Consider the following 12,747-nt stretch of genomic DNA (forward strand, 5'->3'; position numbering starts at 1 on the left):
GGAGCCGCCAATCTCCCCGCAGGTTTGCTGCTGCAAGTATGTCCTCCCACACCTCCCACAAATGCGTGCAGTTACGGAGATCTGTCTGGTACATTCAACGCAGGGTGTTTCTGGGTCTGCCACTGTGGCGTGAACCCAATGGCTGCCAATGGAGCGCTACATTTGGTAGTCGGAGATTATCCATACATAGTACGTGGCAACGTATCTCCATCGGTGGACTCTTATGATATATGTCACAAGAGGCTGGCCAGTCTTGTCGCGGATGGATTGGTTTGTTATTCTCTGCTGCCAACAGATGTTGAGAATTCTTCTAAGACATGTGTTTTCGATAGCAAGTATTCTTCTCTCTTGTTAATTGCTTAAGTGCCAGATTTCGACTGCATAAAGCAGCACTGGCATAACCTTGCTATTAAAGAGTCGTAGCTTTATCCGTATGGAGAAGCTTTAAGACCGCCAAAATTTCCGTAATCTATTGAAGGCCCCATTGGCTTGGCCGATTCTTCTGAGCACTTCTTTTGCGGTCGATCCGGTGCTTTCTATTATGCTTCCCAAGTATTTCAAATGGACGACTTGCTCTATGTGTTGGTCTCCGCAAATGATGCTCAGGGGTGGATCTGTGGCAGCCATGCATTTTGTTTTCTCATTATTTATTTACAGGCCGACCGAGCCACCTCTCTCCCTCACTATGTCAAGGAGTTCTTGGAGTCTTTTCTTGCATGATTCCAGGACGGCGATGTCGTCAGCGAAGTCTATATCACTCAGGCGTATTTCTAGATTCAGCTGAATTCTGTCTGTGCTTGTACTTCGCAGTATGTAATCAGTAACGATTACGAAAAGTAGCGGTGACAAGATGCCACCTTGCTAAACTCCTGACAGAATGCGGAAGAAACGAGTTCGGTCATCTGGTGTCTTTACACAGCATCTTCATAGAGTTATCTTCATAGAGCGCAGCGATTAGCGAAACTATCGTTTCAGGGATTCTGTAATGTATTAGAATCTTTCACAGATCTTGACAATCTATTGAGTGAAACGCCTTCTCAAAATCGTCGAATATCATATAGGTTCTGGAGTGCCGCTCTTTGCTTTCTTCCATTAGCAGCCGTAGAGTAAATATAAGGTCCACACATGAACGTTTCGGTCTGAATCCATGTTGTTTGTCGCGAAGGTGTCAGTTGAGCTGCGAGCTGATTCTTTGCAGTAAAATGTGCGTCAATTATTTGCTAGATATGGAAAGCATGCAGATTCCTCGCCAGTTCCCTGGGAGGGACGCGTCACCTTTCTTAAAGATCCTCACAAGGGTGCAGCGGTTCCAATCCGAAGGTATTTTGGCGGTCGTCCAGATTACTGCGAACAGCGCTGTCCAGAACTTGAGGCAGGTCACAACGGTCGCTTTGATCATTTCCACGGATATCCTGTCTTCGCCAGGTGACTTCTCGTTTCTGAGCTTCTTTGCTGCTGCTATAATTTCAGTGAATGATGGCGGATCCGTGCTGATATCTAGGGAAAACAGTGTTGTTGCTGGGATCTCTGGCGGATCGTCTGGTGGAGGTCTATTCAACAGCTTCTCGAAGTGGCTGGCCCAAACTTCGTTTACGTCAGACTGCTGTGTTGTTGGGATGACCGAGGGGTCTTTTACTGGTCCATGTTGAATAGAGCATTTCTTTCCAATAATATCATTAGTGATTTTATAGACGGCTCTTGAGTCACCTCTCTTCGCTGCCTCTTTTGCCTGCACTACTTTCCGCTCCAGCAGGTTTGTCTGGTCTTTTCTGGCACTCTTCTTTACCTCTTTATCCGCGGCTCTGTATTCATGGTTTCTGAGGATTTGTCGGTCGGGGGTTTGTCTTTGGATAAGGGATGATTTTACTCTTTTCCTTGTCTCTATGAGTTCTCATTTTTGGTCAGATAGCCACTGTTCTTTTGGGCACTTGCGGTACCCAATGGTGGCTTTCGCAGCATCGTGAAAGCACAAATTTATGCTGTCCCAGTATTGATTGCTATCAGCATAATCTAGTAAAGACAAGGCTTCAAATCTATTCCGCATCATTAGTTTAAAGGCTTGGTTGAATTCTCTCACCCTCAGTTCCTCCGAGTCAAAGACTGGGTTTAAGGGAGCCTTTTTTGCGTTTCTATTTCTTTTCAATTTGAGGTGGATTTTTGCTGCCATCAGATTATGATCTGAGCCAACGTCAGCTGTTCTATATCCCCTTATATCAAGTAGGCTTGATATTCACTTCCTGCTCCAAGACAATGGTAAATCTGATTTTGAGTGTGGCCATCGGGAGATATCCAAGAATATTTGTGTACATCCCGATGAGAAAATAGGATACCTCCGATTGCTAGGTCATTAAGGAGCGCGAAGTCGATAAGTAGTTTTCCGTTTTCGTTTCGCTGGCCGAGGCCATGCTCGGCGAGAACCTCTGGGGAAAATGATCGGTCTTTCCCTACTTTCGCGTTAAAATCTCCTAGAAAACATGCTATGTTCTGCCGTGGTATGTCGTTTGCAACGGAGTTGAGAGCTCTGTAAAATTCGTCTTTTGATTCGTTGATGGCTTCATTGGTGGGTGCGTAGCATACTTTTACTGACAGTTTCGCATGCCCGCTGATGAAGCGGGCTATCAGGATTATAGGTTTCACCGGTGTCCACTGTAGTAGAGCTTGGGAAGTCTGTTTTTTCATCATTAGGGCTACTCCGTATTCATGCTTTTGCTGCGATCCACTGTGTATAATGGTCACATCTCCATCTAGTTTATTTGATCCAGATCCTAGCCATCGAACTTCCGACAGAGCCAGAAGGTCCAGGTGGAAATCTTCCATTGCTCTCAGCACTTGTTCAGTCTTGGAGTCTTGAGACATTGTGTGGACATAAATCTTGTCCATGGGCATGCAGAGGTCGTCATCAAAAGGGGGTTCGAAAATCCGAGGCTCAAACTTGATGTTTCGGTTGCAGTTAGAATTTTCCCCGAGGGCAGGCCCTTGATGTCCCGGATGTGGGTCGCAAGCCCACAGCCCAACCCTCCCTCTTTATCCTGGCTTGGGACAGGCTGCATACGCAGGCGAGGTTTTTTTTAAAGTTTTTTTTTTTAATTCCTCCCTCCTATATCTTTCAAAATACTTTTGTGTGTGTTTTCGTTTAAAAATATCCTTCCTTTCAAAACTCATTTTAATCTTCACATATCATTTGACCCACACTTATCCATGGCTGTGCAGATTGGGCAAAAGTAAGCACCGTCTTGCCCTTACCTCCTTCTTAATATTTTATTTAATTTTTATTCCAGGGGATACATTCAAAAATAAAAGAACTTCGTGAGCGTGAAGTGGACTTGGATGACGAAGATAATTCAAGCTTTTTACTTGAAGAAAGGTATTTTTAAATTATTTTTTTGTGAGGAAGAGGTTTGAAAAACTCAGTGCCTGAGCCAGACTATAGTTTCACTTGTTGACCAAAACAGATTACGCACGACTACTGATTCACTAATTTGCACTAATTTGGTGAGTTAATCATTCACTAATTAATAATTAATAATTCACTAATTTGGTGAGTTGGGCCGTGTTCAACTTTCAGATGTAATCTCTAGGACTATTTTAGGCTTTTATTTATTTATTGGAATAAATGGAAGGTTAAAACGGCTTTTTGTTTTTTGTATGCTGATTATGACGAAATATATAAAAACTATTGTTGGTAAAAAACACTTCATGATAAATTAGCGTTGCCAAAGGCTTTCCGAACAAACTACTACTACTAACAACTCACCACAGCACCAAGCCGCCTGAGGCCAACACAGCTATGCATGCTCCTCCTCCATCCCAGGTAGTTCCCATTTCCCTTAAATTTTTCCATACGATATCCTCCCACCCCAACCGTAAACGACATGCTTTCCGGTTAGCCCTTGACGGTTGGTTGAAAAGGACAATGTTTGGCAATCTGACATCCTTTATCCACAAAATGTGCCTTAGCAATCTGAACCACTCTCTCAATATAGCCACAGAAAGCGGGATTGAGCCACACTTTTCGTACAGCCTAGTGTTTGAAATACGGTAAGTCAGTTGGGTACCCAAATCGTGTCATTTACTGTAAAACATCTAGCGAATCTTCCACTGTTTTTCGGAACTCCCAGACAATGCTCTTGCTATTTCAATCTTTTTTGTCTCGTCTCTAGTATGACGTTATATCAAGGAATGACACGGACCATTGGTAAATCTTTGCTTTGCTATAAGCAGACGTGATTAACCTGTGGCTATGATTCTGTTATATACCTTTCTGGTCTTAAACCCCCTTTTAAGAATGAATAGTTTTAAGAAAACCCAGTCATTTAATTTCAGATATTTATAGTTTTTACTTTATCGTCCCCCTCCCTTGCATAGTAACAGTAGAGCTTTTTTTCTTTTTTCAATTTGCCTACTCCAGAACGGTCATATATTTTTGTATAATATTGGTTGAAAATAAAATATTTTTATTACTATTATTGTAGTGTAACTCGGGAAGAAATTTAACAACACACTTAAACTATAAAACACCCAAGCCCAGAAAAGAACTGAAGAAAATGATTAAGTGTTAAGTGTTGTTTGATTTTAATATCACGAATCTACAATCTGATTTAATTAAACAAAGTCAGGATTTTACAACAGTTTTTTTTTATTCCGTTGTCTACGTAAAACCCTTGGCTACAGTAATTCAGAAGGCGATATGTTGAGGAGGCAATATATAGCTTTTTTTCTTTGTAACTTTGGTATACTATCAAACTCACCAAGTTATGTCTATTCGTACAACCCGTATACTCCTATCCTATTTAGCTTTCAAGCTATTTAGAAACACCGTTTTACAAAATATGCTGTGTCGTCTTTTCTTCCTCACAAAAATGGCTATTTTTTCCTAAATTATTTTTGCTGCGTTTTTGGATACTTCAAAAAGCCTTGCACAAAAGATCTGTAGGGGCAATAAAACAAATCGAAGTAGTTTTTCCTTTTTGCTTTCTTGTGAAATTACATACCTAATTTGGTTTACCACAGTAACCTTATGCATTGAATACCCTACTGAATTTGTCAAATAAATTTTTTAGCCCGCGATCCTGATTCGCATTGGACTTCATACTTCCTATCAGTGATGCTGATCTCCCTATCGAAAGTGCAATGGAGGGCTGGGGGCCATGTATCCTGTGCTTTCTTACACCCTTTGTGTTCACCTTCCCCAGAATTGTCCAGGTGGCTATTTAGAGCTGGGTCCACTCTGGCTGACCTTACAGAGTCATCCCACTGACCCCTGAAAATGAAAATGTAGAAAAATGAATATTTTGGGAGCATTGAAGGGCTATTTGGGAAGATGTGTCATGGGAAAGGATATCAAATAGGAGATCCAAATGTACCAGTACTATTTGAAGCTATGGGTTCTAATACTTGGGGTGTATCTCTGGATTCTGGCCTTTGGAACTGATTGTCATAGGTATACACGGGTTTAAGCTAAAAGAAGGGGATATCAGTGGATTTCGACTAGGAGTTCGAATTGGTGAAAAATACGTTTTTACCCTGAAGCTTTTTGAATTTTCCTAGAAAACAGCCCGCGGACTAATTTATGGACCCTCTCCCTCCCCTTTGTGGAGATTCGGTGGCAGTTGGGTCTAATATAAAGGGGTTAAGAGTCATTTCAACAGTCAAGTAAAGAGAGCCATTGATTTCTCGAATTTCTTTAGAAAAATTTAGGCCCCACCCTTGGGATCTTACTAGCAACTAATACAAGGATGTAAGTCTTATTCAATAGTCAAGCGAACAAAGTATGGAGCTATATTGGACGATCCAATATGGGATTGGAAATTGAATAAGCTAATGCACCCTTTCTGTAGAAGTTCGAATAAATAAGAATTCAGTTGGAATTTAGATCCAGTTGTAACAGATAAGCAGGAAAAATCTTTTGTGAATAGACTACTTAGCAATGCTCATGATTAAATCTGGTGGTTTAGCCGCTGGTAAAAAGGATCTCCCGTTCAAAGGCTGAGTCAAGAATTATGAAAAGCTTATAACAGTGGAAATTGGAGCTAATGTCGTAAAGAAAAATCCACGCTGTCTAATATTTGGGATTTTCTTCCCTTTTTTAGCCTAAATTAAACTGCTGCTTGTTTTTTTTTCTGGTACTTTGGAATATAGCATAGGTTAGCGTAATTACAGGAAAATTCTGTCACCAGCAGGCCTAATAGCTTAAAGTTATCTAGGCTGCTTGACCAATCATTATTTTCCCTGTCTATCTTAGGCCTGATGCGTGAAGACTTGATTTTCACTTGTGTTTTTTGAAAACAAAAGGAATGCTGATTAATTATCACCTACAGAATGGTACCATTTACCACTAACGGCTTTAATCCTATAAGACTGTAGATTAATTATGTCAATTATATAAATCGTTGGATTTTCTGCTTTTTTAATCTAATCACCTGGCGCTATAGTTGGTGGCACTGGTAGAATCTAATTCCTACGATTTAAAATAAATTGAATTTATACTAAAAAATTTTATACTATTAAATCGCCGAACATTTCAGCTCCTGCAAGGTTACCATACTCTTTGGCCTGGGCCATAACAAATTGAAAAATAAATCACTCTCTACTGCCTAAGCAAAGAACGATGTGGCCACAATGTGTTTTTTTTCTTCGACAGGCACTTCGTATCGAAGGAGTTTTCGTAGAAACTCCGAAAAGGACTCATTCGATTGGAAATTGGGGTGGCTAGTGCCCTTTTTAATATTCGAAAGTGATTGGAGGGCAACTATCACCCCCCCTCCCGCGCCCTTCATTCCCCCAAGCGCATCCAATCAAAATTTTGAGATAGCCATTTTGTTCAGCGTAGTTGCTTTCCAGATAGAAAATATATTTTTGAGGAGGATACTCCCCCACAACCCTCGGGGCAAGGGTTTTAAGTTATGCCCTGAGAGCATAAAGGAACAATGTTGGCACAATGTACCATACATTATTTTTTTACTTTAGAGCAGGGCACTTCACATGGAAGGGGTCGTCGTAGAGACTTCAAAAGGGGCTCATTCGATTGGAAATCGAGAGTTCTAGGGCCCTTTGTAATAGTCGAAAGTGATTGGAGGCCAACTAGACCCTCCCCCCCCCCACAACCCTCAGGGCAAGGGTTTTAAGTTATGCCCTGGGGGCATATAAGGCTTTTATAGAAGGCGTTGTCGTAGAAACTTCAAAACAAGATTTTATTTAACTGTAATATTATTTTCGTTTTCAATGCTGTAAGAACTGGAAAAGAAAATATTTGCTATATAATTCGTTTTCAGTGAAGCGCCAATGACCCAGTAAGTTTTTACAGTTAAGGAATGGGGCAGTATCCAAACTCTTGTTTGTAGTGAAACTATATTCGTCTTTAACAACTTTAGAAAGAGCCAATAAATTAAACTGAATATTTGATGTATAATAATATTAATTGCTGAAAGCTCATCAGTTCAAAATTTTGTTGTAATTTTAATGTTTATTATCAACATTAAGTACAAAATAAATATTTGTAATACATGTCGTTTTCAGTAAAGTGCCAGTGACACAGTAGGTTTTAGACTTTTACAGTGAGAGAAGGAGGCCATGCCCAAACTCTTGTTTGTAGTGATTTTTGTTCGTTTCAAGCTTGATTTGCATATTCAGTTTAAGTTTCACTCGTTTTAAGATTCATTTATTCATTTATATTATTACTTGTTGTATGTTTTCGCTATGATTGTTTATTTAATTTCTGTTCATTTTGGGTTTCATTTATTCTTTAATAGTAATTTCTGCTTGTTTTTAGATTGAAGTTTAAAAGGTATTTGTATCTTCTGGTATTAAGTCTAAATATCCCTCTGAATCTATTTGAAAAGCTTCATTTTTAGAAAGTTTTTTTAATAATCTTAAGTAACTTCAGATATTGGAATCTAGCAAAATAGAACAGTCGATTTATTAGAAATTTTACCTATGCCTTAGGTTAAAGCTAATAAAATCAAATGCACGTCAAGGAGCTTTTAATGCTATTACATTTGAAAAATTGATTGAATCCTTTCCTTTGCTATTAAAGCTGAAGCATGTGGATTTCATTTTGGTGAATCACGAATTTAATTTCATTTTCGCCTTTATCTCTAAGGTCAAAACTGGTTTTCGGCTGAATATGCAACATTTCTTTGTTTTTGTCATTATCAGAAGTATATGAGGTTTTAGCCTGTTTTTTTTATTAAAATAATAAAGTAAATTATAAATTTATATATATATATATATTTATATAACATGTATATATATATATATATATATATATATATATATATATATATATATATATATATATTATATATATATATATATATATATATATATATATATATATATATATATATATATATATATATATATATATATATATATATATATATATATATATATAATTTATTATAAAATATTAAAGGATTCAGTCTATATTGCCTTTAATTTCTATTCCGGTAACTCGCTAACGGCGAAGAAAAAAAGAAAAAGAAAAGAAGAAACAACAAAAAAGAGGATGCATCAGTGCATCCCATGCAAAAAAATGATTTCCTTCTTAGTCAAGGTGGGGATGGGGTTGTAAGTTTCCTGTATGGATTTTCCGGCAATGGCGATTCCAATTATATACTCTTCGGTTTGAACCGACATTTTTGGCGAGTTTCAAGTTATCTTTCAAAATTCCCGTAAATTTGTTTAAAAAAAAAAATTCTACTATTAAGACTTATTAAAATAATAGTTACCATCCCTGAATCAGCTACAAATAGCAATAAAAACGTGTAGGTTGTGTAGGTTTGGTTACTATGGGTCGTTTTTTTTCTATTATGTAAAAGGAAAAATGAAAAATACTACAACAAGAAATTATGGAAGGGGGGCCGCCCAGACCACATTATATTGAATACGTAATCTAAACTAACCTAACCAACATACCAACTAAATATTTAAATCAAAATGTAGCTACGATGTAGTTTCCCACCGAGCCGAAGCTAACATTGTATGGTATAAAGACCATGAAAACCGGTTATTGTCTCATGTTCGTGATACACGATCTTGGGTGTGGTGGCTATAATATAAAATTACCATAATCTTTAACAGGTAACTTCAGAACCTATAGTAAGTCACAGAGGATAGAAAACAGATACGGCGGTCCTCTTTCTCCATCCGTCCGTTCATAAGAGCTCCATCCGTTCTATCCGTCCGTTCTCTATCCGTTCATAAGAGCTCTTCAGCTCTTAACATTACTTATTCCAGGTAATTGGTTCGCAAAAGCGAATTTTTATTTTTATTTTTAGTATTTTTCTATTAGGCAGTTTTTTTCTAAACGAGTTATTTAACTTTTGGTTACTATGGGCCGTGGTTCGCTCTTAACTAGGTTGTAGCTATTACTACAACCATGATTTATATCATTCGTTTGTAGATATAGATAAAAAAAAAATTAATTTCTATTATATCCCTAAAATTTTTGAACAGCCCACCACAATCATCTATTATTTTTGTTTGATCAAGGATTACACTATTAAACCTTATTATTTTAAACAGCAGAAAAACAGAAAGACTACTTGCAAGAAGTATTGTGAAAAAATTTTTTCATTCTCTCTACTGGCTTAAGATTTCACACAGCAGAACCAATCAGGTAGAATTTAAATTTCCCCTCATTATACTGGCTTGAATTTCATAGGAATAAATCAGGTCATTTATATTTATTACTTTTATGTATTAATTTTTTTTTTCTCATGATCATTATGTTCAAGGTTGACTCAGAAATTACTCAAAATCCATGCCATGTACTGTAAGCTGCTAGGAGCACCAGCTAAATTCAAGGCTTCAAAAATTAGATTTGAAGGTGAGTAATACAGCCTTCTTTGATTATACATTCTTAGGATAAAGTATGAGAGAACGGCTTACCATAAAGGAAAAGAAGGCAGCGTATGAGTTAGGTTTCGTAGCAAAACTGTCCTTTCTTTGGCCCAATGTGTGCAGATATCGGGGTAAACATGTTGTATTTTGTAGGGGATTTCGAAGAAAGGGTTGAATTAAGCAGTGAGTTTATAGGTGAAAGTTTGTAATAAAATTGACTTTCGACGTAACACTTTAATTAGGTATTGTTTGATGAGATTTGATGTTTGATGATGAGATTATGTTTGATGAGATTTGATTGGATTTGATGAGAATAACGAGGAAGAAGAATTTTGGGGAAATAAGGCCCTCGTAAATAAGATTTGAAGGTTAATAATACAATTCTCTTTCATTATATATTTATTGGTTAAAATATGAGGGGGCGTGTTGTCACTTATTGAAGAAGGGAAGTATATGGATAAAGGAAATCTATTTCTTTGTTTTCACATCTTGTTTGGCATCCTAGTATTTCTAATGAATTGTCAGAGAGACTAGAGGCAGTCCAAGAAAAAGGTGCATAAGAATTATCTTCACTGAGGGTAAAGCCCTTTATAAATCCCTTCTTCAGAGAATCAATCTGGTCACCCTCAAGGAAAGGAGAATGAAAACTTCCTTGCGATTTGCCAACAGTACGCTCCATAGCCCCTGAACAAGTTCGCATTTCCCTAGTCAATTCTCCACCTTCCGACATCACCATCCTCGTTTTTTTTTTCAACAAAAAAAAACATCCTACCACTATCAAAATTGTCCACTGGAAGATATAGAAGAACTTTAAACCTGTGCGTAGTTGATATGTTAAATAAATGAATTTTCTTCCTTATTACTTCATCTCCCCCCTCATCTCCATTCTCATCTTACCTTCCGGTTGTTTAACATTTATTTCACAAATTTTGAGCTTTCTTTTAATTCTCTCTCTCTCTCTCTCTCTCTCTCTCTCTCTCTCTCTCTCTCTCTCTCTCTCTCTCTCTCTCTCTCTCTCTCTCTCTCTCTCTCTCTCTCTCTCTCTCTCTCTCTCTCTCTCTCTCTCTCTCTCTCTCTCTCTCTCTCTCTCTCTCTCTCTCTCTCTCTCTCTCTCTCTCTCTCTCTCTCTCTCTCTCTCTCTCTCTCTCTCTCTCTCTCTCTCTCTCTCTCTCTCTCTCTCTCTCTCTCTCTCTCTCTCTCTCTCTCTCTCTCTCTCTCTCTCTCTCTCTCTCTCTCTCTCTCTCTCTCTCTCTCTCTCTCTCTCTCTCTCTCTCTCTCTCTCTCTCTCTCTCTCTCTCTCTCTCTCTCTCTCTCTCTCTCTCTCTCTCTCTCTCTCTCTCTCTCTCTCTCTCTCTCTCTCTCTCTCTCTCTCTCTCTCTCTCTCTCTCTCTCTCTCTCTCTCTCTCTCTCTCTCTCTCTCTCTCTCTCTCTGTTTCTGCCTCCCAACCAAATTTGGTCCTTCCCGACCAAATTTGGGCTCCTTTAGGTTGTTTAACATTTATTTCACAAATTTTGAGCTTTCTTTTAATTCTCTCTCTCTCTCTCTCTCTCTCTCTCTGTCTCTCTCTCTCTCTCTCTCTCTCTCTCTCTCTCTCTCTCTCTCTCTCTCTCTCTCTCTCTCTCTCTCTCTCTCTCTCTCTCTCTCTCTCTCTCTCTCTCTCTCTCTCTCTCTCTCTCTCTCTCTCTCTCTCTCTCTCTCTCTCTCTGTCTCTCTCTCTCTCTCTCTCTCTCTCTCTCTCTCTCTCTCTCTCTCTCTCTCTCTCTCTCTCTCTCTCTCTCTCTCTCTCTCTCTCTCTCTCTCTCTCTCTCTCTCTCTCTCTCTCTGTCTCTCTCTCTCTCTCTCTCTCTGTTTCTGCCTCCCAACCAAATTTGGTCCTTCCCGACCAAATTTGGGCTCCTTTAGTTTCTCAGTTTCTTGTAGTCTTTGTTGTTCATGAATTTGTTTACTCTTTATAGGGTCCAAGTATCCAGCTTTAAATCAGACCATCCAAAAATTTTTAATCAAACAGAAAGAAGCTCCCGATTTCGCAGATATCTTGAAAATAGTCAAAAAGCAAAACAGCCAGCTGAAATTAAATGACAGTCTCCTGCAACAATTAGGTAAGAAAAGAGATACGTTTTATGCGGCCGTTTATTTATTTATTTATTTATTTATATATATAAATAAATGAACATCGAAAATGACACTGCGGAGTAGTGACAAATTGAAAATAACAAAATTAACACAACAATATCATAACCAACAGTTTAAAAGGCGTTAGGATTCGACTCAGTTCCTTTACTTGCACATTTTTTGGTTTTTAGAAATTACATTTTTTATAAAACAAATTACTTGTATCATAATATTGTAAGTATGTAATAAAATTATAGAAATCAGATTTTATTGAAAAACAAATTTTTATTATATAAACATATATGCTATGAAACTATATTATTATATATGAAACTATATTATATTATGCATGAAGTTAAAGATCACCATCTAGTAGTGTCTAGTGTTTATTTAAAGCTGAAATTTCGTAAGTGTAACAACCTCCTGGGAAGTTCTGATGCTAGTAGGCTCCAGTATGAGAATTTGAGAGAAACTTTTCAAGAAAAGTTGAATACTAAACTGAAGAGTTTAAAATGCGACAATGTAGAAGATGGATGGAACGATTTGCATTTGCTTCAGTAATAGCTAACAAAAGGATTATTTCGCAACTGAATAATTAAAGTAATTTACAGTTTTTTTATTTTTCCTCAGTTACTCTGGTGTCCTCACTGAAGTAACTCTATATTAGCATCTTTTCCCTACGTGGATTAGTTTGCGCCGATTGGACTTTTGTGTGTTGTTTTTTGTTTTTTTTGGTGGTGGTTTTATTGGTTTTTAGTTTTATCTTGTTTGTTTGTTTTTTGTGTTTTTCG

The 12,747-nt window shown here is 37.8% G+C and overlaps 1 protein-coding gene across 1 annotated transcript in view; it reads left to right on the forward strand.

Moving 5' to 3' along the window:
* The window catches only part of LOC148941137 (uncharacterized), a 161,957-nt gene that overhangs the window by 100,742 nt on the left and 48,468 nt on the right, over positions 1-12,747 (forward strand). Inside the window, exons 8-10 of the mRNA XM_089104015.1 lie at positions 3,279-3,364; positions 9,738-9,829; positions 11,800-11,943. Coding sequence (XP_088960141.1) covers positions 3,279-3,364; positions 9,738-9,829; positions 11,800-11,943 — 322 coding nt within the window. The remainder of the gene's footprint in view (positions 1-3,278; positions 3,365-9,737; positions 9,830-11,799; positions 11,944-12,747) is intronic.

This window comes from Artemia sp. Qi Xiang Cuo, chromosome 18, assembly GCF_049724085.1.
Source record: "Artemia sp. Qi Xiang Cuo chromosome 18, ASM4972408v1, whole genome shotgun sequence".
Taxonomy (NCBI): domain Eukaryota; kingdom Metazoa; phylum Arthropoda; class Branchiopoda; order Anostraca; family Artemiidae; genus Artemia; species Artemia sp. Qi Xiang Cuo.